This window comes from Mauremys reevesii, linkage group 5 (genome assembly GCF_016161935.1).
Source record: "Mauremys reevesii isolate NIE-2019 linkage group 5, ASM1616193v1, whole genome shotgun sequence".
NCBI lineage: Eukaryota > Metazoa > Chordata > Testudines > Geoemydidae > Mauremys > Mauremys reevesii.
In genome coordinates this window covers 32,019,068-32,045,849 of record NC_052627.1, presented here as the reverse complement: position 1 = coordinate 32,045,849, position 26,782 = coordinate 32,019,068, and the positions used below count along the sequence as shown (strand labels likewise).

The 26,782-nt window shown below is 44.4% G+C and overlaps 1 protein-coding gene and 1 long non-coding RNA gene across 3 annotated transcripts in view; one reads left to right on the top strand and one right to left on the bottom strand.

The window, feature by feature from the left end:
- Positions 1-551: 551 nt before the first annotated feature.
- On the bottom strand, positions 552-16,252 carry GIMD1 (GIMAP family P-loop NTPase domain containing 1). The gene is made up of 3 exons (XM_039539392.1): positions 16,124-16,252; positions 15,033-15,445; positions 552-1,982 (listed from the first exon to the last, which is right to left on the bottom strand). The coding sequence occupies exons 2-3, from the start codon at positions 15,420-15,422 to the stop codon at positions 1,722-1,724; spliced, it is 651 nt and encodes a 216-aa protein (XP_039395326.1). The 5' UTR covers positions 15,423-15,445; positions 16,124-16,252; the 3' UTR covers positions 552-1,721.
- The window catches only part of LOC120405688, a 94,903-nt gene continuing 77,249 nt past the window's right edge, over positions 9,129-26,782 (top strand). For both annotated transcript variants that reach the window (XR_005598773.1, XR_005598772.1), the window contains exon 1: positions 9,129-9,236. This is a non-coding gene — a long non-coding RNA (uncharacterized LOC120405688). The remainder of the gene's footprint in view (positions 9,237-26,782) is intronic.

The window sequence follows — 26,782 nt, the reverse complement described above, 5'->3', positions numbered from 1 at the left end:
GTTATTAACTAGGTATATTAAATGCTTGAGCCTATTTCAGTAGAATATGGGGTGCAGATTCTGAGGATATTTGAGCTTAGTTTAGAAAGGGATGGAGAAGTACTCTGCACTCTAAACCAGTGGTTCTCAACCTGCGGCCCGTGGTCCACTTGCGGCCCAATCAGCACTGAGCTGCGGCCCTTGTGACATCCTCTGGGCCATACAAGTAGTATTGGATGCGGCCCACAATGGTAAATAGGTTGAGAACCACTGTGACCCACAGAGTTACTCAGGAAGCAGGGGCCCTCATGGAGAAAGGTCCTTAATGCCAGGTATTCAGGTAGTGTAGAGTTAGTGATCTGACAGTGGGTAGGTGGAACTCATGTCATAGTCCTCTGCCCATGTAGTTTTGGGCTGCTCCTAAGCAGAGACTTCTAATTTAACTGAAGTGAATGTGGTGGATCATACCCGTAAATCATCACTGAAGAATAGATTCTGACCAACAAAATTAATTTAATTCAATTTTAGTGCTGCACTGATGCATGAAACAAAAATCAAGTGAATCCATTTTTGTATTTTAACTTCTACATGAAATTTCTTCAGACACACATTGTAAACAGAATCACATACTTTACTGAAACAGGAACAGCTAATTTAATTTTTACACTTTAAAATAAGCTATTTTACTGCATCACATGTTAAAAGGAAGTAGCCACAATTAATATAAAGTCATGAGCTGACAATGGCAGCAGTATATCAATTCACAACTAACCTTTTCAAATCCCCAATAACTGTTTAAATATACTTCCAAGTGTTTGTGTTTCATTTACTGTCCATCTATTGTCTAACCACTGAAGTAATAAAATACATTTCTCAGTCTTTGAATTTTCCAGAATTCAAATGTCATTCAGTAAGCTGGGAAAACAACAAAATGACAATGATATAAAATTAAGAGACAGGCACAAAGGAAAGATGAATACAAATGTTTTTAAATGTGCTTTGTATATATACCCCCACAGTACTAATTTTGCATGCATCTGGGAACTAGCAGCAATAATTAGTTCTTCCAAATACTCTAAATAATCTTCAAAACATGGGAGCTATTTAAACAGCCAACGAGGTCTGATATTCTTTAAGAAGTTGAAGCTGTTTAAATTAGGATTCATTATGAATCAAGGTGGGAAAAATAGATTAGAGTATGAGACTTTCAAACTGTAAGATCTAACATATATGTTAGTAAAGATTGTAGAATCAAGTGCAAAAAATAAGAATCTGAAGGGCAGGCAATTCAGGCAGGATGTGGTAGCGATTCAATAATGCACAGCAACACTATAATGGTTTAGAGCATACATATTCTTATTTTCTACTCAGCAACCTGCTCTTTGTGAGCTACAATATAAAATGTAATGGTCTGTGGTATAGTATTTGTAAACACAGTAATAGGGACGCTGTCCAGAATTCAACCTGAATCCATGATCTGGTGTGATAATTAATGGCTGTTAGATAGTAGAGTGATAGGCATACTATACATGCTTATGGTAACTAATTTTGTAGTCTCAACAGTTTTCATCTATTTTATGATAAGTGAAATGCAAATGTTGACTTGGGCATGAATACCCCAAGCACTAAGTGCTGACTTCTAGAGTCCTCGTCTCTGCATGTCATTTTATCCCAAAGTAGAAAAGAAGATGGCTGTCAGTAAATGAGTACCTGAGAGATAATTTGTGTTTGTCACCATCCATTTATTTAACTAGAAGCACCTGGTAACTATTTTGTCTTATAAATTCCATGATTTTTCTTAAGATTGTTTTTCTTTCCTCTTGGAGTGTGTTTGCCTGGTTGTCTACAAAAATGTATCTCTGTTGTATTGAGCTCAAAAGGTTTAACAGGATATCAGAGGCAATATGCAAATATTTGTCTCCATTTAATCCTGCCTCTTCTACCTTGTCTGCATGCGTAAATAGAATTGCAGTGAAGTTTTTCCATGTGGGACCCAGAAGTTCCTGTAATGAAAAACAAATCTCCAATAGTTATCATTTCTTGTTCCCATCTCCCTCCCCATACACCAAAATAGATTGTGTATGTATGTATTGACAGACCAATAAGCTCTGAATAGAAAGCCAGGTCATACAGTTTGAATTGCAAGAAAATGGCTATGATTCCTTGACCTTCAAAGGTGTTAATACCATTTATAATTAAGATAGGTGGTCAAGAGACTTCTTTTTGGTCACTATAAAGCAGATTGTATAAAGCTCTCGTATGGAATTTGCATCCCACTCCATCCAAAAGAAAAAAATAACTTCATCTCTTGGTCCCACAAAGGCTTCTGAAATACAGGAACAGTGATCTTTTCCTACTAAGATATGAAAGTTGATTATGTAAGACATTCATACTGTGTTTGTGAAAACAATCTGATGCCAAGCAATACTAAAAATACAGTTGAGAACTGTTAATATTGCATGATGGACTCATATCTGTAAATAGAGCATTCCTATCTTTTTTTTTTTAAAATGTATAGTCATGGATGAGGGGAGAAAAAACAAGTTTCCCTGGTAGGGCTGCTAACTGATGCTTATGTTCCCTCTTTTAATGTAGCTCAGTTGGGTCTGTTTTTATGAAAGCTTTTAAAGCTCGTTGCCTATAAAATTAGTTTCAAGATTCCTTTTTTTTGGTTTGCATTTCATTGTTTTACAGTAAATTGTATTTACTGTGTACATTTTGTTTGAAAGTACACTCAAGAATCAGACTCAAAATGTGACACCTTTATTTTCTTTTCTGTTCAGCGTATCAGTATAATTCTTTGTATGCTTTTGCTGCTTTGTTGCTCTTTCATCAAAGAAAAGAAAATGTCCCTCTCCCCCCCGCACCTGTTAGCAACCTTTTACTGTATGCATGCTAACATGGGTGACACTACAAGGAAAACACTATTCAGTTTTAATCTTCCAGGAGTTACTGGTAAATAAAGGAAAAATTGAAAAAAAAATCTGACAATATTCTTTCAAATAAGTAAGCAGAGTGGGTGATGCAAGAGCAAATTTATGCTTGTAGCATACAGTATTCGTTTGGATTTTTATTTCAAAAGCATCTGATACTAAAATGCAATTTAAGCAAAAGTGTCTGTAACTAGGACTTGCAAGGCCATAGCTTGCATCAACATCTTTTTGCCATTGTAGAGTCCTGTTGATCTCAGTGGTGCTCTGTACAAACTCTGGGGGGTATGCTTGCAGATAAGAAAAAAATATGATGTATAGCCAAAACTGAGGGAACATAAGGAATTCTAGTCCACCATTATTTTTCCATAGAACCCAGGCATCAATTTCTGCTGTAAGAGCTTAAATCTAACAGATTTAAGGCCCAATGCTTTACAGAATCCAGTCTTTAATTTCTTATATTTTGAGAACTTTATTTATTTTTAAAATATTAAAAAATTAAGTCTGTCATCATGAAACAGGTAAGACTAATACAGTTTTTATTCTTAAAAATCCAAATCTGAATGTTCCAGTAGGCTTTTATAAAGTAATTTAATAGCTTAGGTTATCTTAGAAATGAGAGGTAGAAAACACTTTCACATCATGCAGTATTGCTCCTTGAAGGTATGTTTGAGAACCCAGCCTGTTCCTGAAGTGGGATTGGTATGTACATCTTCAGAGAAGACTAATTTGAATTCACGTGGTTAAGAACTGTCACTCTGGATCTTGGTATTGGTGCCTTAAAGGACCTCAGTGTTATACACAGTTGATGTAGAAGAATTTCTTCACCCACCATGGAAATGCAGCCACTTCTCCACGTGATGTGATATACATGGGTGGTTTAACTTCACACAGCAACAATGTACAATATATTGGCACAAAGTGAGGAATATCATATTCAATAGGGAGTATTTAGGTATGTGCAGAACATGGACTATACCAGCCAAATTGCATCAAGTGTTCTAATAGTGTGTAAATACTGAGTTACCAGTTTTAAATCAGATTAAAGTGTTGTAATAATTAGGTTGATTAGTCAATTTAGTTTCAAAAAATCAGTGAGGCCTGAATTCTTAATACATAGTGTCATTAGAAATATAAAGGTCTTGTATACATTGTCCCTATCTACCCCAGGTTTCTTAAATATGTACCCTTTATGTATGATTAACTGTGTCAAGCACCATCTACAGCTAGAGACCACATCACCATTTATGATAGTCAAATTAATTCTGTTCTTCTGGGACAAAGTCTCCCAAAGCCCAGAACAAGACACACAAGAGTTGATTATAAGGAATGTTTGGTCATGGGAATCTGCCTGTGGAAAGAACATTAGAATCAGAAGATTAGGGTTGGAAGAGACCTCAGGAGGTCATCTAGACCAAACCCCTGCTCAAAGCAGGACCAACCCCAACTAAATCATCCCAGCCAGAGGTTTCTAAGGGCCAGCTTGACAAAGCCCTAAAGATGGAGATTCCACCACCTCCCTAGGTAACCTATTCCTGTGCTTCACCACCCTCCTAGTGAAATAGTTTTTCCTAATATCCAACCTAGATCTCTCCCACTGCAACTTGAGACCATTGCTTCTTGTTCTGTGATTTGCCACCACAAAGAACAGCCAAGCTCCATCCTCTTTGGAACCCCCTTTTAGGTACTTGAAGGCTGCTATCAAATCCCCCCCCCCCCCCACACTCTTCTGCAGACTAAATAAGCCCAGTTCCCTCACCCTCTCCTTGTAAGTTATATACCACAGCCCACTAATAATTTTTGTTGCCCTCTGCTGGACTCCAGTTTGTCAACATCCTTTCTGTAATGGGGGGCCCAAAACTGGATGAAATACAGTGCCAAATAGAGGGAAATAATCACTTCCCTCTGCTGGCATATTGGGCTGCATTAGTAGGAGTGTTGCCATTAGCCTTCTTGGCAACAAGGGCACACTGCTGACTCATACCCAGTTTCTCATCCACTGTAATCCCCAGGTCCTTTTCTGCAGAACTGCTGCTTAGCCAGTCGGTCACCAGCCTGTAGCGGTGCATGGGATTCTTCCATCCTCAGGCCTGGTCTACACTAGGCGCACTAGGAGGCACCTTATATCGATTTTAATGGCTCTTTAAACGTATTAACATATCGGATTAATTGGCATCCGGGAGCTATCCCACAGTGCACCAGTGACCGCTCTGGACCGCAATCTGAACTCGGATGCAGTGGTCAGGTAAACAGGAAAAGTTGAATATTTCCTGTTTGCCCAGCGTGGAGCTCCGATCAGCGGGTGGTGATGCAGTCGAAATCAAAATAAAAAAAGAGCTCCCGCATGGACCATGTGGATGTGATCGCTGTAAGGGCAGACAAATCCGTTCTATCAGCGCTCCGTTACAGAAGATGAAATTCAGAATCCTTTTTTAAAAATCTCCAGACAGACGCCATAGCAGGGACTCAGCGCACTGCAGCATGACAAGCCAAAGAATCAAATGGATGCTCATGGACTGGAGGACTGAAGCTATCCCACAGTTCCTGCAGCCTCCGAAAAGTATTTGCATTCTTGGCTGAGCTCCAAATGCTTCTAGGGTCAAACACAGTGTCCGCGGGTCAGGGCATAGCTTGGCAATCTACTCACCCACCCCCACCCACCCCAGAAGCGAAAGGTAAAACAATCCTCTGACTCTTTTACATGTCACCCTATCTTTACTGAATGCTGCAGATAGACACGATAGTGCAGCACTCAACACCGACATCCTTGCTTACAATATGATGGAAATCCATCCTCATCATCAGCCTCAGCTGATGGTACAATAAGCTGAAATCCATCCTCATCATCAGCCTATTGGCCCTAATTTTTCTGGTGGATGGATGGTGCAATATGGCTGGTAACCATCCTCATCATAGCAACAGGGGCTGAGCTCCATCAGCCCCCACCCTTCATGTGTAAAGAAAAGATTCAGTTGCCCCTGGACTAGCAGTGGGATGCTGGGCTTCTCTCCTACACACTGCTTAATGTCCTGTCTGGACTATCATAGCAGCTGGAAGCTGCCTTCCACTCATTTCTCACTAACAAGTCAGTGTGTCTTATTCCTGCATTCTTTATTAATTCATCACACAAGTGAGGGGACAATGCTGCCAAGAAAGGCTGGGAAGAACGGAATCAACAGGTGGGGTTGTTACAGGAGCACCCCTGTGAATAGCATACAGATCATAATTTCTGCAGGCTCTGACACAGAGCAGCTGTGCTCTCTGGTTCTATGATACGGTGGTTCTCTAGTACACTTGCCTATATTAGGCAGCACTGATTCTATTTTTAGATACCAAAAGGAGGGATTGACTCAGGAGTCATTCCTGGCTGATCGGCGCTAATGGTACAAAACAATGGAAGGTGCAATATGGCTAGTAACCAATCTTGGCTTTTTGCCCTGGCTGATCGGCCAGGGCACTAGCAGCAAAGGGTACAAAAGGACTGGTAGCCATGAGCATCCTCAGTTCCAATTTAGGGAAGGGTTTGGATGGTGCAATATGGCTAGTAACCATCTCTGCTGTCATGCAAAAGCAAAGCATGCTTCTGTGTAGCGCTGCTGAATCGCCTCTGTGAGCGGCATCTAGTACACATACGGTGAGAGTCACAAACGGCAAAACAAGCTCCATGATTGCCATGCTATGGCATCTGCCAGGGCAATCCAGGGGGAAAAGGCACAAAATGCTTGTCTGCCGTTGCTTTCCCAGACGAAGGAGTGACTGACGACATTTACCCAGAACCACCCACGACAATGATTTTTGCCCCATCAGGCACTGGGATCTCAAGGAACTATGGGATAGCTAGGGAATAGCTACCCACAGAGCAACACTCCAGAAATCGACGCTAGCCATGGACCATGGATGCACACCACCGATTTAATGTGCTTAGTATGGCCGCGCTCCACCCGATTTTATAAAACCGGTTTATGCAAATTCGGAATAATCCCGTAGTGTAGACGTACCCTCAGTGCAGGACTCTGCACTTGTCCTTGCTGAACCTCATCAGATTTCTTTTGGCCCAATCCTCCAATTTGTCTAGGTCACTCTGGACCCTATCCCTATCCTCCAGCGTATCTACTGCTCCCCCCATTTTAGTGTCATCCGTGAACTTGCTGAGGATGCAATCCATCCCATCATCCAGATTATTAATGAAGATGGTGAACAAAACTGCCTCCAGGTCTGACCCCTGGGGCATGCCGCTTGATATCCGCTGCCAACTAGACATCGAACCGTTGATCGCTACCCGTTGGGCCCAATGGTCTAGCCAGCTTTCTATCCACCTTATAGTCCATTCATCCAATCCATACTTTCTTTTAACTTGCTCGTATGAATAGTGTGGGAGACTTTATCAAAGCCTTTGCTAAAGTTAAGATGCATCACGTCCACTGCTTTACCCATATCCACAGAGCCAGTTATCTCATCATATCTCCTCAGCATTCAGGAGCATTGAATCCAAGCCAGAGTCTGATACCTTTTAGATCATATTGCAGAAGCTTTCTCTCTGATTAAAGCTTTTCCACCACAGCCATAACATCATTTACAACAGTTGCCACTCCCATCTTGCAAAATAAAACCTATTGCAAACAGTTTTCTCTATCCTGAGAAAGGAAAAGAGCAAAAGACTTCATGAAATCGCCTAAGGATCATGCAATGCCAATCTCATTTTCCTGGGAGGTGCTTACAGCCTGGTAGGGAGGGAAATGGAGGGGCAGTACAAAATCTTAGGTCAATATGAAATACTTGATTGTGTCAGCCACGCTCCCTCTTTTTAGAGCTGACTCCTTTTCAGTGCAGTTGGACTATTCACTTTATGAATTTTGATATTTTGTGTATGCAGAAAACAGGTGACATGAAATGTGAATGTAAAATTAATGAATTTCAAATACTGTATTTTTAAAGTAAATTTACGCCTCAGACCATGCCTTCTTATTAACCCTTCCCATTGTGTTATGTACTCATTGAGCATCTGGATAAACAAGATGGATGTCTGAAAAGTATAATGAATGACAGCTCTTGGTGCTGATGAGCAATTGCTCCAATATACTGGGAAATGTTCAGCAAGAGCGTATGATTATAGTCAAACCAGCACCAATTTACAGGCAACAGCATTGAGGGCAGCTGTCAGATGTAATTTGAATATAGACTCTCTATATTCATCAGTTGCCCAGAAAGGACAATCTACAGGGCAGTCTGCAATACCCAGGTCTGAACCTAAATTGCAGCCTATAACCTTAACTCCCAGTTATTTCTCCTAAGCCATCTGGTAAGATAATTAACATAACTGAAACCAGTTAGGGGTGGGATACTGCAAGAAAAATATCAGAAATGGGAGGAGCTGGGAAAAACAATAGACCAGACCCTCTATTCCAGTGGTGCTCAACCTGTGGTCCCTGGACTATGTCTAAGGGGTTCGGGAAAGGCTTAAACTGAAAAGTGACTGAACAGAATTCTATATATACATATATACGGACAGTAGATTTGAAAAGAGTCCATGCCTCCATTTGAAATTATTTAGGGGTCTGCAAATGAACAAATGTTGGAAGCCACTGTTCTATTCTACAGTTTGAACCAGAACTTACCAATGTTAACCTGGATTTGGTTACCTTGCTACAGGGAACTTAGACTGATGTAGGTGACTGGGCAGCTGTTAGGTAGCTACTAGCAACGCAGGCAGCTTCAAGCCATTCCAATTACAATCTAAATCAGCGGACCCAAACTGTGGGGCATACCCCCTGCCTCCAGCTCTGCCTCCTGCTCGGCCGCAGCCTTGGCCCCGGACCACGGCTTCTGCTTCCAGCCTCAGCCTCCGTCCCTAGCCACAGCTCAGTTCCTGGCCCCAGACCCGCCTCCAGCTGTAGTCGCAGCCTTGTCCCCCTTGCCCTGTCCGTGCCCCCCTCCCCTCCCCCTTGGCAGAGAGAGGGGCTGTGAAAAGTTTGGGGACCGCTGAGCTAAATGATGAGATACTGTGGTGAGGGGCACATATACCAATACCAGACAAAGACAGGCATGTATGACAGTGTAAGATCTAGTACCCTGGTCTTGTAGGTAATTGCATATAAGATCATGAGCTTAATTGGAATCAATTAACCAGTAACAGTGAGGATTGTTGCCAGCTGGGGGCAATGGTGCTAATGAGGTAATTAGCTCAACAAGGGGAAGATATAAAGTTGGTAAGCAGAGGCAGTAAGGAGAGAGCTTAGAGAAGTTTGATGTGGTAAATAAAGCTGGATTGAAAGCTTCTGCTAGATGGGTGAGTTCTCTTCCCCAGTGCTTGGAATCTAAAGATTAAAGGTAGGAGGCAGACTGTATATTGTGAATAAGAGACCGTGCAAATGAGCTAGGTAGTAGGGAGGTGCTGGGGGGAGGTTCTGATGGGGGGGTGCTCAGCACCCACTTCCCCCCCCCCCAGCCCTGGAGCACCCACTGAGTCAGTGTCTATACATTTAGCTCACTATCCTATCTTCCAACAGTGGCTGGTGCCAGATGTTTGAGAGAGAGAATGAACAGAACAGGGCTGTTATCGAGTGATCCATTCCTTGTCAGTTGGAAGTTTAGGGACACCCAAAGCATTGGGTTGCATGCCTGACCATCTTGACTAGTAGCCATTGATGGACCTGTCCTCAATTTAGGTTATATAATTCTTTTCTGAACCAATTTATATTCCTAGCCTTCACAACATCCTCTGGCAATGAGTTCTACAGGTTGACTGTGCATTGTGTGAACAAGTACTTCCTTCTGTTTGTTTTAAAGCAGCTGCCTATTAATGTTGTTAGTTAAGTGGCTTGCTCAGGGTCAGGCAAGTGAGCATTAAAGTCAATACTAGAATTTGGGGATTTCTGGCCTTGAGTCCTGTGCTCAATTCACAAGACCACACCAATAAATGAAAATGCAGAAAGCTGTAAACATATTCTACGTGGTTTATCAATATGCTACCCCTAATATGTAGAGGATTGCTGTGACTTATCAAGAATTGTTGCTGATTGCTAAAAGGTTTTCATGGTCCCAGTGTCATTTTAGGACAGTTAAAGTATAAACACTACTGTTCAGAATATACATACTTTTCCAAGATTCGGCTAGCTGCCCCGCCCTGTTTGGTTGATGATCTCATAACATCTGGGCTTTTAGAAATAAATAGGCAACCATTCTATCAACTGTGAACCATAATTATAACAGAAACATGAAACAAAAGTAGTAGGTTTCAATTCAGTGGGGGTGGGGGAGAGACAGGATCATCTCCCATTTGCTTATCTTCTAACATCTTTCATCTCTCTTCCAACAGAGAAATTTAGTTGTCCAATAACATATGGAAAGGCTAATACAAAGAATTCTGATTGATTTCTCCTTTTCCTTGCCTGTGGGCCTTATCCCAAAAGCACCTTTTAACGGGAGCTTGATTTTTCTCTACTAGGTCAGAGTAACATTATGTAGCTCTTTAGAAAGTTAATCCCTATAGTGCTCAGTATAGACACTGTGAAAATGATAATCAACGTTCCCCCTGCTGGCTGACTTTTTCAAAGAAGCTCATTCATAAGAGAAGTATTTGAGAAATTTTCAATGGAAAAGCTCAAGAGCGGATTTTCTTCTCCCACCACAACCTCCAGCACCCCCAGTATGCCCTCCCAAAACATCACCAAAACTATTTCCCCCACTAGACATCCAGAAAAACATAATTTTCAGTTGTCTGTGAGGAACAGAAAAGAATTGAGCTTTTAGCAGGGTTTAACTCCTGCGCACGCCCCCCCCCCAAAAAAAAAGGTTAGTCCTGCCTGAGCAGGAATTACTGTAGTCAAAGCAAATATATGGTGACTCTCTAACAGTTTTCTATTGTGAAACCATTGTGGTTTATTTTAAATTAAATTAAATTAGATTTAAATTAAAGCATGGAACTGGGGCAAGAATTCAAAACACTTGGTTCTCAAGTCTGCCAAGGTCATCTTTTTTTTATATATATATATAAAATAATTTTTTGAGGCAGTCATTCTGTGCATTGTTGCTCTCATTTTAAAAAATGAGAGCATTTTGAAGTGTGAAGCCCACTGTGCTGGTGTGTGGGACAGTCACCCCCAGCCCCAAATAGCAATAGTGCTGTGAAAACCTGCTTCTGCGGCCCTGATTCGCGGAGTCGATGAGCATGCAGGCGAAACTGGTTGAGTGGAGAGAATGCAGGAAATTCTGCCCTGTTGCAAGCCCTCCTGGCAAGAAGTGGCAGCCAACACAGTGATAGATGTGTGCTGCACTGTGCATCTGGTAGTATGAGGCAGCCTGAGATCCAGCAACTGCTAGAGGAACCAGGATCCAGAGTCAGAGCTCTGGACTGAGGCACCATAAGCTTGCGTCATACACTCCATAGGGATCAGCCAGAGCTCAATGGTAAACAGATTCCCTTGATCATTGACTGAGGGACTCTGGGACGACATGTTGCTGATTAAGGTGACTGTCACTGATAAAATAGGTTCTTCTTTGAGTGGTGGTTCATGTCAATTCCAATCAGGTGTGTGCGTGGCAGCCAGAAAACTTTTCCCTTAGCAGCATCCGTCAGATCAGCCTGGGCGCCCCCTGGAGTCACACCTTTATGGTGCTCAGTATAGAACCCTGCCAACCCGCCACCCCCTTAGTTCCTTCTTACCACCAGTGACGGTTAGGTGGAATAACTTGTTACTCTTGCTTTGCAAGCATGTTTGGGCAGTGTCCACTCTTCGTGTTTATAGTTTGTTCTCAGTTTACTAGTGTTAGTTTAAAAAAAAACAGGAGTACTTGTGGCACCTAGTATCAGTAGTTAGGTCATAAGTTTCCTTTTGGGGGTCCCCCACCCCGGCATTGGGGTATGCCCTGGTCCCCAGTGTTCAAACTCTGAGAGGACTGTGGAAAATGTATTCCGAAGAGTGACCCGCATTCTTCCTGTCTGTAGTGTCTCAGGGAGAGCCACCAGAAGGAGAGGTGCAGAATTTGCAAAGGGTTTTGCCCTAGGACCTTAAAAGACCAGGAGCAAAGGCTCAAAATCCTTCTCATGGAGGCAGCATCCTGGCCACAATCTGACCTGGGGTCAGCAGAACCCATGCCCAGCACCTCCTCATCGGTGCATAGTGCTTCGGCACCAACGATGCATGAGCCGGTGCTGAGAAAGGACCCCAAGGAGTCACTGCACCACCTCAGCTCCACCCATACATAATCTTCTCTGAGGCCCCGGTCTTAGTCCCCGATGCCCCAGAAAAAGAAAACCCCAGAGAGGGGTTGCTCTCCTCCATCCAAGCCCAAGGAGCCTGCATCAGGGAGACCCAAACTGGGCCATGTCACCTCGGCCCCTGTGCCTCCCAGGGTCTCATTGACTCCTGCCCCCTTGGGGGTCCAGTCTAGTCTGAACCCTCACCACGCTCCGGACTGGCATGGTGGAGAGCTCCATCTCCCCTCTATGCCAGAGGCATTTGTGGCACCTCTGGACCTTGTGCACCTCATGACACTGTCCTCCCGAAAGATGCAAGACAAGTCGCCCATGACTGCTCAGCCCCCAATTCTGTCAAGGGGCAAGCCAGCTATGATGGTGCACGATATCCATCTCCAGCGTGCCTTTCCCCAGCACAGTCCACCCATGTGGGGTAACTGCACTGGTCCCCCAGTTCCCGGCACCGCTCGCTGGCACCACAGAACACCACTCCTCCATGGTCGTCCTCCTTGGAGACCTCAGAGTCAGAATCCTACCACTCCAATAGGACCAGGAACAGAAGGTCCAAGTCCTGGTGTGACTGCCAGCCCTATCCAGCGCCATGGCCACCGCAGTGGCAACTCCCGACTCTGGCCTTTCTGGACACCCTGGACATATCATCAGTGCCAAGGACAGAACCAGGGCTCAAGGTCCAGATCCATGTCCTTCATCTCTCTGCAGGCACTGCTGGCACCACCAGCAGCAGTGCCACTGAGAGCCTTCCCTTCACTCCCACTGGCATTGGTGACCTCAGTGCCAACAATCTCAATTCCAGCGGCCCCAGCACTGCAGGCGGCTGATGTGGCAGCGTAGCAATACTGGGTGCCATGTGACCCCCTGGGTGCTGAGGGGAGTGAGCAGGGCCTGTTGTCAGGGCTTTCCTCCTCATTCTCCCCAGATCAGACTGTGGCAGGGACATCGATAGCCCTGGCCCTGGAGGACAACAGGGTCCTACAACAGCTGCTGCGACGGGTGGCCCAGAACTTGGGGATCCGGGCAGAGGAGGTGGTAGAGGATGCTGACACAATGGTTGACATCCTTGCTGCTCCATGCACTATGCAATCACCCCACAGGCCAGAGATGATGCGGCCTTTGGAAGAGCAGTGCTCCAATCAGTGGATGACTCAGACCCCGCCTCCTGAACTTGAGGTTGTGAGTCACCTGATTGACATGAACAAGCACTTGAAGGAAAAAAACAGTCACTCCCCTTCTTGTAATTGTTCTTTGAGATGGGTATTGGAATGGACATGAACACCACACCCTCCTACCCCTCTGTCAGAGTAGCTGGCAAGAAGGAACTGAGAGGGTGGTGGGTCAGCAGGGCGCTATATTGAGCGCCATGTAGGTGCGACTCTGGGGGTGCCTAGGCCAACCCGATGGATGCTGCTAGGGGAAAAGTTTTCCAGCTGCCATGCATGCGTGCACCTGTTTGGAATGGACATGAACAACAGTTATGAGAAGGTGAGTGACCGTTTTTGTTGTTGTTGCTAAGTGTCAGAGCAATTTTGGGGTGAATTCCAGCCAACTGCTAAGGCTGTGGGAGGAGTCTCCACCCCAGCACAAGGAGAGGGAGATTAAAACACTCATTTGTTATAGTGAATCCCCACCACAGGAAAGTTGCTAAAGAAATGTAAAGTATATTACTCCCTGCTTAGCTTTGAACACTATTGGTATTATAAGAGAGGTAGATGATCTGAGCTATACTTAAAGGTACCTGTGTGGCCACGGGCAATTCACTTAATATCTCCACCAGTGGTTTCCTCAACTGGTAAATGGGAATAACCTCTACCTCACAGGGGAGTTTTGACAAACTTTCTTTATTTGTAAAGTGCTTTGAGATGATCCAAAGACAACTGCTGTGAAAAAGCAGAATAGTACAGTAGAACCTCAGAGTTATGAACACCTCAGGAATGGAGATTATTCATAACTCTGAAATGTTCGTAACTCGGAACATGGTGGTTTATTGAAACATTTACAACTGAACATTGACTTAATACAGCTTTGAAACTGTACTATGCAGAAGGAAAATGCTGCTTTTAAGCATCTTAATTTAAACAAAAAACCAAGTTTCTTTACTTTGTCACCTTTTTTATAACTTTCCCTTTGTTTTTAATACTTTATGCTTAACATGGTACTGTGTTGCTTTTTTGTTGCTGCTGCTTGATTGCATACTTCTGGTTTCAAATGAGGTATGTGATTGACCAGTCAGTTTGTAACTCTGGTGTTTGTAACTCTGAGTTTCTACTGTCTTACGATAATAGCAGTGGCTTTGATCAAATGTTCCTCTTGTTTATATAATAACTTGTAGCTAAAATATCTACAAACTTAACATTCACCAAGTACAATTCTTGGAAAATGCATGTGTTTTAGGGGGCAGAGTTAAGGTTCTGGTGGAAATTTTATTTTTGATGTTCCTCTGGGTTTTGTGCAATTCAGAACACCCTAATTCACCCTGTATTTAATGTAGTTTGTTTTAGCGTCTATCTGCAAATGATTAAAGTAGCATTTCTTCTCAACAGGTCTAGGTCCTTGATGATAAACCTCAATACATGTAAATCCTATTATGGAGGGAGGAGAGGGGAGAAAAACATTCTTAATGGGTAAACCAGACTCACAGGCCCCTTTCTGCTCTCCTATAATTGATAACAGTGAATAATACTTGGCCACCTATTCTGTGTTTAACTTTCTTCCATCAAATTTAACATGAAAAGTTTGTCTGCAGCACAGAAATGCCACTGAGTTTTAGCTAGAACAAGCTTGGACTGTGGGAGGGAGAGGGGTGTGTGTAAACTGCACCTACCTGTCTCCTTTCTACTTCAGTTGATGCTGTTTTGAGGGTTCCTAGTTCTGAAAACAATAGAGTTGCCAGTATGTACAGAATTTTTTACCTGGACTAGCTGAATTGTGTGACTTTCTTCCTCACAAAGAGGCAAGTCAGCTCTCAGGACCAAGAGTGCTAGGTGAAGGCCCTCATCTCCAAAGTGCTGAGCCAGAGCTGCCCTCACCGCTTGCTGCACCTCTTCTTTGCTCAGGCTGCTGTGAGGATACCCTGGAGTGTCCATCACGTGAACCCGCAGGGCTAGCTCATGGCCATTTCGGCGTGTGAAGCCTGAGATGCGGCAGCTGCATCCGAGACGGCAGCATGTGGTCACGGAGCTTGGGGATAGATGGCTGTCAAAGTCAAAGCTGCCCAGAAGGCTATTCCCAGAAGCACTTTTGCCACTTTGGGTCCTTCCGACCAAGAGAAGATTGATGGTCATCTCGTCAGTGTCAGACATGGTATCTGCCTTTGTCCACACACCTGTTTCAGCAAATCCAGAACAAATATTAACAACTGTTTTAGCTGGGTGATACCTAAGCAACTTTCAGAAATAACCAGTAAACCGTAAAAACTGCCCCTTGCAGCACTTTGACCTGCTTTGACTGAAGCCCTTTGGCACTTGACTCTGCACACTGCCCGTCAGAGAAGTACCCGTGGCTGACTCCAAGGAGCATTCCTCCGTATCCACTGTCCACCCTTGCTATCCACAAATAGGGGACCCCGATTTGAGGTGCCATAGCAAATGTCCCACATCAGCAGATCTCCCATATCGAGAGAATCAAGAACAACCAGGAGGGAGCTGAGAAACTAAGGAGGACAACTGTCCAATGTAGGGGAAACAATCCAGCTAAGGAGAGAACAATGGGGGAGGAGGTGGGAGAGCCCCTACAGAGGAGAAGGTGACTGGGAGAGAATAGAGGGGAGAGGAGTAGGTTCTGTAACTCCCAAATGGCTGCGTTTTGTGAGTTAAGCCTACATCTAGCCCTCGAAATCTGATGGCATGATGGAAGCAGCTCAAACCCCACAAAACATGGGGAACAACCTGGGGAGCCTGTCCTCCACCACATGGGTAGCTCACATGCTCTTCCAGCAGCCACCCTCTGGGCTCTGTCTTCATCTTAGTCTCCCCTCTGTCAAACAGCTGTTGGAGTTACTCACTTGAGCAGTACCACAGGTCAATGTTGTCCCAAAATTATCCCAAAGCTGTCAATAGGGGGGGATTCAGAAGGGGTTCCTGTTCCAGAACAAACACTCCAGAACAGGCGCCCTCTGCCCCTTTCCAAGGTGATGCTGGCATAGCAACATCTGCCGTGGCCAACATTCCAGACTCTTCAGGTTGGAACTCCAGAAATTTGTCTAATCCAGTTTAGTGAGGCAAGGTAGGTAAGGTAATATCTTTTATTGGACCAACTTCTGTTGGTGAGAGACAAGCTTTTGCTTCCCCCCGCCCTTTCCTTTGCTGGTGTCGGTATGTTCCAGAGTTTTTAATGTATGAGTGGTGGTGATTGAAGTTTTTCATGTTAACAGGCTACTTCATCTTGAATGGTCCCTTGAAATGTGTTAACTACAGTAACTTCTCCTTTGTAATTCTGTTCCTGAAAAATGCTACTTTAAGTGAAATCAATTTTCCCATAAGAATTAATGTAAATAGGGGAGCTTAAGTTTCAGGGAAATCTTTTTCACTAGACAAGACATCATACACATAAGCAGTATAAGTTTGATAAATAATTTAACACTGCACGCACAAATGATTGTGGAGCTTGATTGAGGCAGGGGCATAGTGGGGTTGGGGCCTGAAGACTTGACTCGCTCAGCCTGCCCAGCGCTCCTGCTGGGGAGTGGGGTTGAGGGTTTGCCCACTCCCCAGCTGGAATGATGGGTGGGCGGAGTGGGGTGTGAGCCAAACAACCTTATAACAGAACATTGCGTGACTTTAAACAAGTATGTGCTAATAGATCAGCAACCTAATAACAAAAACAGTGTTAACTGGGACGACTTTAAGTGAGGAGTTACTGTACTTATGGTAAACAATGTGTTCCACCTGTGACACTCTAAGCATGTCTACACAGCAAAGAGAAACCCATGGCTGGCACAGGCCAGTTGTCTTGGGCTGTGAAGCTGTTTCATTGCTGTGCAGGCTTCTGAGCTCCAGGAGCCCAAAAGTCCACACAGCTGTTCAATAGCACCATAGAGTGAGCACTGTGAGTCAGAGGATATCTAGTTTCTGTGTAGACTTGCCCTTTGAGTACATTTCCCAGATCTGAGGAAGAGCTCTGTGTATGCTCAAAAGCTTGTGTCTCTCTCCAACAGAAGTTTCCAGCAAAAGGCATTAACTCACCCACCTTGCCTCTCTAATATCCTGGTACCAACACTGCTACAACCACACTGCATGATACATTTTAGATTTGTATAGCACCAATCACTGTAGGACCTAGGGAAGGGAAAGATGATGATTGATGGTGATAGAGAGGACAGACAACTAATTTATTTTCAATGTATACATACACAAATATAACAACTAAAAGGAGAGCTCCTCTTTATAGTGCCTATTAATTTAAAGTAATGTAGTATCTTAAGAGCCTTTACTACCTGGATCCAGACCACTGATTGTCTCAAATGGGCTTTATATAAATTTTATAGTTAAAAATAATTAGGATTTCAGGGATATGTCAAAAAGACAGTACCCATATTTGTGAATAAAGTGTTGGTCTTGGTAAGCAGTGACACTAGAAACTTCACAAGCATTGTTTAAAGGACTGTGATATTCAGTGTGCATATTCCTAGAAGTCATATTCAGTAAATATTTTTAGAATGTTCATCACCCAATATTGCATATTTATTTAGGCTCTGTTGTACCTGTTAAAGAGGTTATTTTAACTAGCCCTCATGTTACAGGAGACACACTAGATCTTACATGTAGCGATAGTGCTTAACAAACTCATGAATCCGTCCTCTGACTATTGAGGTAGAGAAATTTAACTTTCTAAGACATATTAATGAAGTGGGGGAATAGCTGTCTAATCATTATGGAAAAAGCTAGGAAAACAGGCACTTTATTAACTTCACCGAAAATGAACAGAAAAAATTGAGAGAGTTGAATTAATAATCTCCCCTTACCCACTTCAGATTCATTAAACCTGTTTAGGAAAGTGTTTAAAAATAAGCACCAACTGCTGTCCCTATTACCTGGGACTGTTTGTCACCCTGAGCTGGATTTTCAGAAGTGCCAAACATCCCCACCACCAACTGAAGTCAAAGGGAGCTGCACGTGCTCAGAACCTTAGAAAATCAAGCACAGGGATGCAGATCAGCATAGGAAAATCACAGCAAGATGGGTGCATACGCTTCTCTACAGTATTAAGTATAGCTTTTTATCACTGATTTTTGCTGCTTTCCCCCCCCCATTCCTAAATTCATAACTTTTCTGTTTCAGTGTGTCACTTACCTCACTTTCCTGTAAGTCTTCCTCTACCAAGACTTCATTCAGACTCCGCTGGTTTTCACTGTGAACTTTGAAACTGACAACAGCAGTCTACCACACAGAGACTGATACGCACTGATACTCTAGTTAATCTATTACTGAGAAATCTTCATTTATACCTGATAAGTCTGTCCAATAATCAGCATCACCCATTAACTTCCTTTTAGTTGCCTGCAGTTTTGAGTTCTGATTTTCCTAGGGACCACTTGAAAATGGCTTCCATAAATATACCTTCATTTTTACCAACCGTTTGAACCAGAACTCTTTTTTAGGGGTAGTGAGGAGGGTTTTAGTGATGTTCACCTCCCCATATTTTTAAACCATGCATAATAATGCCAGAGAGATGTGGGTGTACAAAACAATTTTCTTGTATTTTTATGATGACTTTATTAAACTTCCATTTTGTAGTACCTACCAATATTTCACAGCATGATTTAAAATAAATGACCCTGAAACCTATTCAATCTATAAATGCACTAAGATGGTTTCACGGCACTAGAGACTAAGGCCCAGATCCTCTAAGATATTTAGTTACCTGACTCACTAAAATCAATTGGAGTTAAGTACCTAAAATATCTTTGAGGATCTGAACTTAAACCCCTCCATTTAGACAGAGTAGTCATAGTATGGGACCAAGCTTCCCCATCCTGCCAATATGCTCCATCCTTGCTATGGAGGGGCCATCGCTAGGAGTGAAAGAATCGTTCAATCTCCACTAAGTTCATCAGACTATAGCATTGTGAAAACCAAACCCTAGCCTAGTTTGTTCCTGAGCCCTCAATAAGGCTTCTTTAAAATACAGCCAGCTCTCCTGGACTCCTTTCCCCCTCATATCAGTTTCCCAGGGGATCCTGGCCATCAGTTCCCTAAGGGAGTCAAAATCTGCTTCTCTGAAGTCCAGGGTCTGTATTTTCAGTTGCACCTGTGAACTGTGCATCTACTATCTCTGCCTGAAAGCATGAATCCTGCACTGATCTCTCTAATTTTGTGATGAGCATCACAAACAGAACATGGCTGATCCTGCAGTACTTCATGAGCTGTGGATCTGATGATGACACTGGGGTGTCGGCCTGCTACATGCCATGGAAAGAAACAATTCAAGATTATTGATGGCATTCACAGAGCAGCTACATGCAGTGGATCATCAGTACAGGGCTTTGGAAGCAAGCACTGAGTGGTGGGATCGCATCATGATGCACCTATGGGATGACCAGCAGTGACTGCAGAACTTTTGGATGTGCAAAGCCACCTTCTTGGAACTGTGTGTGAGGCTCACCTATACCCTCCAGCACAAGGACACCAAAATAAGAGCTGCCCTAATGGTGGAAAAGTGAGTGGCAATAGCTGTGTGGAAGCTGGCAACTCCAGACTGCTAACAATCATTGTGAATCAGTTTGTGGGGGTTGCACTGAAGTGAGTGTGCAGGGCCATTAATCCCCTCCTGCTATGAAAGACTGAGACTGTGGGCAATGTGAAGGAAATAGTGGATGGCTTTGCAGTAATGGGATTCCCTAACTGCATCAGGGCAATACATGGCATACACATCCCATTCTGACCCTAGACTGCCTTGCGATGGAGCACATCAACAGAAAGGCCTACTTTTCTATGGTATTGCAAAGTGCCGGTGTATCACCTGGGTTGTTTCACAGACCTCAACATGGGGTGGTCAGGGAAGGTGTATGACGCACACATCTTCAGGAACACTGTGTAGAAAGCTGCAAGCAGGGACTTACTTTCCAGGCCAGAAGATTGTAACTGGGGGTGTGGAAATGCCAACTGTGATCCTTGGAGACCCAGCCTACACCTTGCTCATGTGGCTCGTGAAGCCTTACATTGGAAACCTTGACAGCAGGAAGGAATGCTTCAACAAGCTGAGCAGGTGCAGAATGACCATTGAATGTGCCTTTGGCAGATTAAAGGGTTGCAGTGCTCCTTTTGGCAAGCTAGACCTCAGTGAGGAAAATATTCCCATGGTCATAGCAGCCTGCTGTGCTCTGCATAACGTGTGAAAGTAAGGGAGGAAAGCTGCAGTGGTGGAGCCTTGAGGTGGCTGGTGGCTGCTTTTGAGCAGCCAGATACAGGGCTGTTAGCGGGGCTATTCCAATGAGGGAGTGTTTTGAAGGGGCTCATTGTCAAATCGCTCCAGTAATGTCTTTGTATAATGCATTGAGCCAGGCATTGTTTTCTTGTACTGTAGTATGGCCCTTGTAGTGATTGGTGTGTGTGCATTGAGTGTACTCGGCAAATGCTCTGATTGCCACTGTGTATAAATTTCAGCAGCAACCACTGGGGATTGAAGATCGATAAAGAGTCATTGTTTTTCTATAAGTTCATTTATTTTTTTGACAGCTATACAAACCTTTCTATTACCTACAAGGGACATGACAATGAAGAGCACTTCTTAATGAGGTTCTCGCAGCTGGGTGTATCCAACTGTCATTGTGAAACATGTCCTAGAGGTGGAATGCATGGAATACTGTAGTATACAAGGAATGTGTGGGGGGAGTTTGGAGAGGGCCTGGAAGGCAGTTCAGAATGGGCTGCAAGGGGAGGTGAGCATCAATGTGTTCCACCTGCAGCACAGTCAGGGACTTTGTTTGTTTGCTCCTCGACCAGCTGAATCATCAACTCCTGCCTGTTTCCTCTTGGCTATCCATTCTCAGTTTTTCCATTGATAGGTCTGCTCACTATCAGCAGCATCAAATGATTGCAGCACCTCCCTGAACAGGCTGTCCTGACTCCTCTGGTTCATCTCCTTATCAGCCGGAGCCGCTTGGCCAGTGTGCAGGAGCAGACTCAAGGCTGCATCTGCAGAAGCTGAAGAAACAATAGACCGAGGCACTATTGGGAGTGCCCTCACAGCCTTGATTCATAAAAGTTACATTACACCACTTTCCCTTGGCAGGCACACAGCATGCCAAGAGCCCTAACCATGGTGAATTGGGCACAAGGGGGAGGGGGTAAGATGGGACAAAGGGCAGGGGAGTGTCAGAGGGGGATCATTGAGTGCCTTGGGACACTATGCTGAATACTGGCACAGTTTTCCACAGGCAGGGGTGATAGAAGCTGATGCCCTCAGGAGCGAGATAACCACAGCTCCTGCATGCGTGTGGCTGCAGACCGGGTCTGTATACTGCTCGCCTGTGTGCTGCTTTGGTGCCTGCAGATGTAATTGCTGATTGGCACAGCAAAGTTTCCTTCTATGGGAGAAGGATCAAGGCAGCCCTCCCAAGGAAACTTCAGCAGAGTACCTCCATGAACATTTCCTAGAGATCTCTATGAAGGATTCCTGGGACATCCCAGTGTGCATCAACAAACTTTTCTGCAGGGCCCCCTCTGTTTAGCAACACAGAGGAATGAGAAGCAGATGCATACAGTGCTACTATTGGTTATTTCTATCCTTTTTCTACCCTGTGGGGGCTGGGATGGGGGGCGGGGAAGCTCTACTTCATTTCTCCCTGCAGTATCGAAGCACAAGTACTTACTGGAGTGCCCTTCTCCTGCATCAGGCGTGCCATAGCAGGAGTGCTGGGACTGGCTAGACCCCTCCGGAGTTAAAAACCGGTCCTGGCTCGCCATGCCACTGGACTGTCCTATTGCTTGTCCTCCATTCTCCTCCAACTCCACTTTCTCGTCCATCGCTTCATCCTTAGGGTTCACTCCAGGTCTGCTGCCTCCAGCCCCCCTTCCCTGAAGTATCCACAGGGCTCTTGGTGGTGGAGTTGGCCTCCCTTGCCTTCTGATATGCCTGCCTCAGCTCCTAGATCTTGGCACAGCACTGCTGTGTCTCCCTCTTGTACCCCTTGAGCAATCTGCTCAGCCTTTTCTCCCTGCAGATCCAACAACTCCGGTGTACTCCAGGAAGGAGTGTCTTTGCTGCAGGGAGCTGCCATGGTCAGCTGGGAAGATGCTATGTGAGCTGTCCATGCTGAGCAAACAGGAAGAGGAATTTCAAAAATTCCCAGGGCTTTAAAAGGAGAGGGATACATGCCTGTGTACCTGGCTGTAGGGTGGTGGAGTTCAAAATGGTGATCAGAGCTGTCATGATGAGCATTGTGGGACACCTCTTGGAGGCCAATTAGAGTGACATAAGCAATGCAGTGTCTACACTGACACTGCGTCACATATAACTCTGCATCTCATCCAGGTGGTTTTATTATGTTGGCATAGCAGGAGAGTTAAACTGGTGGGAGGAGCATTGCTGTGTGTACGCTTCCACTGTTTTGTTGACAAAACTATGTAGCGTGGACGTGGCCTAATAAAGTTAAGCTACAAGAAGAGGATGAGTTTGCATGCTAATTCAGGGTCTGGGCACCCTGTCAAAGACCGAGTAGGATCTCAATCCGCTTGTGGTCATCTTGTTGGCAATACTAAACAGCAATGTTGAAGTAAAAGGCCTGGTCTACACTACGCGTTTAAACCGATTTTTAGGAGCGTTAAACCGATTTAACGCCGCACCCGTCCACAGTAAGAGGCCCTTTATATTGATATAAAGGGCTCGTTAAGCCGGTTTCTGTACTCCTCCCAACGAGAGGAGTAGCGCTAATATTGGTATTACCATATCGGATTAGGGTTAGTGTGGCCGCAAATCGATGGTATTGGCCTCCGGGCGGTATCCCACAGTGCACCACTGTGACCGCTCTGGACAGCAATCTGAACTCGGATGCAGTGGCCAGGTAGACAGGAAAAGCCCCGCAAACTTTTGAATATCATTTCCTGTTTGCCCAGCGTGGAGCTCCGATCAGCACAGGTGGCGATGCAGTCCCAAATCCAAAAAGAGCTCCAGCATGGACCGTACGGATGTGATTGCTGTATGGGCAGACAAATCTGTTCTATCAGAGCTCCGTTACAGAAGATGAAATTCCAAAGCATTTTAAAAAAATCTCCAGACAGAGGCCACAGCAGGGATTCAGCACACTGCTGCCTGACAAGCGTAACAGAAAGCCAAAGAATCAAATGGACACTCAGGGAGGGGGGACTGAGGACTCAAGCTATCCCACAGTTCCTGCAGTCTCCGAAAAGCATTTGCATTCTTGGCTGAGCTCCCAGTGCCTGTAGGGTCAAACACATTGTCCGGGGTGGTTCAGGGCATAGCTCGTCAATTTACCCCCTACCCCCACCCCCAGAAGTAAAAGGGAAAAAAATCATCTCTTGACTTTTTTAAATGTCACCCTATGTCTACTGAATGCTGCTGGTAGACGCGATGCTGCGGCAGTAAAAGGCAGCATCCTTCCCCCCCCTCCCTGGTGGCAGATGGTACAATATGACTGGTATCCATCATCATAATCAGCCTGGTGGCAGACGGTACAGTGCAGAAGGACTGGTATCCGTCCTCATCATCAGCCTGTGAGTGCTCCTGGCTGGCCTCAGGTGAGGTCGGCCGGGGGCGCCTGGGTAGATGGTACAGAACAGCTGGTAACCGTCTTCATCATAGCAACTGGGGCCTGAGCTCTATCGGGCCCCGCCCTTCATGTATAAAGAAAAGATTCTGTACTGCCTGGACTATCATAGCAGCGGGATGCTGGGCTCCTCTCCCCAACACTGCTTAATGTCCTGTCTGGACTATCATAGCAGCTGGAGGCTACCTTCCCCTCATTTTATCTCACTAACAAGTCACTGTTTCTTATTCCTGCATTCTTTATTACTTCATCACACAAATGGGGGGACACTGCAACGGTAGCCCTGGAAGGCTGGGGGAGGAGGGAAGCAACAGGTGGGGTTGTTGCAGGGGCACCCCCTGTGAATGGCATGCAGCTCATCATTTCTGCGGGATCTGACACAGAGCAGCTGTGCTCTCTGGTTCTCTGATACAGTGGTTCTCTAGTACACTTGCCCCATATTCTAGACAGGACTGATTCTATTTTTAGATACCATAAAGAAGGGATTGACTCGGGGAGTCATTCCCATTTTTGTCTTTTGTGCCCCTGGCCAACCTCAGCCAGGGGCACCCATGACAGCAGCAGACAGTACAGTACAGAAGGATTGGTAACCGTCATCTCATTGCCAATTTACAATGGCAGCACACGGTACAGAACGACTGATAACCATCTCTGCTATCATGCAAAAGCAAATGAATGCTGCTGCGTAGCACTGCTGTATCGCCTCTGTCAGCGGCATCCAGTACACATATGGTGACAGTGACAAGAGGCAAAACAGGTTCCATGGTTGCCATGCTATGGCGTCTGCCAGGGCAATCCAGGGAAAAAGGGCGCAAAATGATTGTCTGCCGTTGCTTTCCCGGAGGAAGGAATGACTGACGACATTTACCCAGAACCACCCGCGACAATGATTTTTGCCCCATCAGGCACTGGGATCTCAACCCAGAATTCCAAGAGGTGGGGGGAGACTGTGGGAACTATGGGATAGCTACAGAATAGCTACCCACAGTGCAACGCTCCAGAAATCGATGCTAGCCTCGGACCGTGGACGCACACCACTGAATTAATGTGCTTAGTGTGGCCACGTGCACTCGACTTTATACAAAACCGTTTTATGTAAAATCGGAATAATCCTGTAGTGTAGACGTACCCAAAGAAACACTGCTAAATTAATCTAAAATGTAACTCTACTTTTTGCCACCACAAAGGCATTTCTTTACAGTATATATCCTAATGCCCACTGAACTGGGAGCCATCTGAAAAATCTTATGAGTGCATGGGTAGAGAGATATAAGAAGTCCTCTTCTTGTGGGTATATGACTGGGAAAACATGAAATCGATTTATATGACAAATACTCAAAATCCTTGAACTATGTGGAAAGAATCTTCCCCAAGGTGGCAGTATCAGCCTGTTTCACAGGTACTGTGAAAGTAAGCAGGTCTTCCATTTCTCCAAAGATCCTTCACTGAAATAAAATATCAGATGTAAGGGTGCAAAAATGCAGGATAATTATTACAGGAATCTTCAAAGGGCTGCTGAAATAAAAGAATCCTACAAGTAAATCTCTCACCTTCACAAGAAGTTATTTTTTTACATAATTTTAAAGAAAATATACATTTTATTAAGCTTTGAGCAGCATGATGAAAAGCAAACCTCTATTTTATTTTAAAGGCAGTAGTTACTGATCTCACTGCTTTTGTAAGTTTCTTTAGAAATCCTTATATGCTCCCATTCTATGCTAGAGATCTCTGTTCTGAGCAGCTATTTACTTGTTACATTTAGAGTGGAGCTTCGAAGCTGAGATCCTCAACAAGATTGTCATTCTCACAGCACAAATTTTACAGAGAACTAACCAAGGTGTTTCCTGTACAACAAAGGTGTTCTTCCTGTTTTTCAGAGTGTTCAGTACTGTTGGCTGTCAGCGGGGTAAACTATTGTTTAGTTTTGTAACTTGCTGGGTGTGTAGAACTCTGAATGGGTGAACCCTTCTGTTTATTATTAGAGAAATCCAAATAATAAAAGCTATAATTTTCAAAAGAGCCTGTGGTGAACTAGGAAATACCATATTAATAAAATGCACTACACTGTGTGTGAGAGAGAGATGGGTGCTATGGGGTTACATTATAAGGGTATGTTAAAAGAAGCATTCAGGAAACGTAAAACAAGGGCCTGGATAAGCATTCAAATCAACCCTCAAACTCATTAGCCATGTTTATATCCACAAAAACGCAACTTCTTGGCCTTCACCCACATAACAAGGCTGTTTTACCAAGGCAGATGCCAAGAGAGCATGCTGCAAGCAGGACTTTCTGTTTATCCTAGCCAGAGAGTAGGTATAGCTGGGTTGAGTTGAACTTACACCCACTCTCCTTGCCAGATTGTGTGAGTAAGGCCCATGCATATAGGCCTGTTGTTTTTACTTTTTCTTCTGTGCTTTTGTACCTTTTTTTGGAGGGGGGGGGGAGAAGAGAAATGAATACTTAATGCTTAGTTTTGAAGAAGCTGTTCTTGAGTCACTTTAACCACCTCACAGGTCCCTGGTGAAAAAGGGCTCATAGGTACTATATAAATTGGGCCTGTCAGATTAACACGGTTAGAAAATAGAAGGCTGTAGCCAAGATAGGGTTAGACCATGTGGTTCCACCCAGAGTGAGGTGCAGGGAGCCAGGCATGACAATTAAAGGGTACACTCTAGAGGAACTGAAGGAGTTAACAGCACCGTTGCCTAAGGAACATCCGCTCCAAATCCCATTGAAGAAATCAGTGGGGATTGGGTGCCTGAACCCTTCAGGCTCCTTTGAAAATCCTAGGCAAAACAAATACAATCAAATTTACAGGTGGAAACTGTATTCTTATATCTATAGTATTAACTTATTGTATTACAGTAACATGACAGATATATTGTAATCAGCTGTTCTTGGGTTCATCTGATCAGTTTGCAAGTAACTTAATAGTGT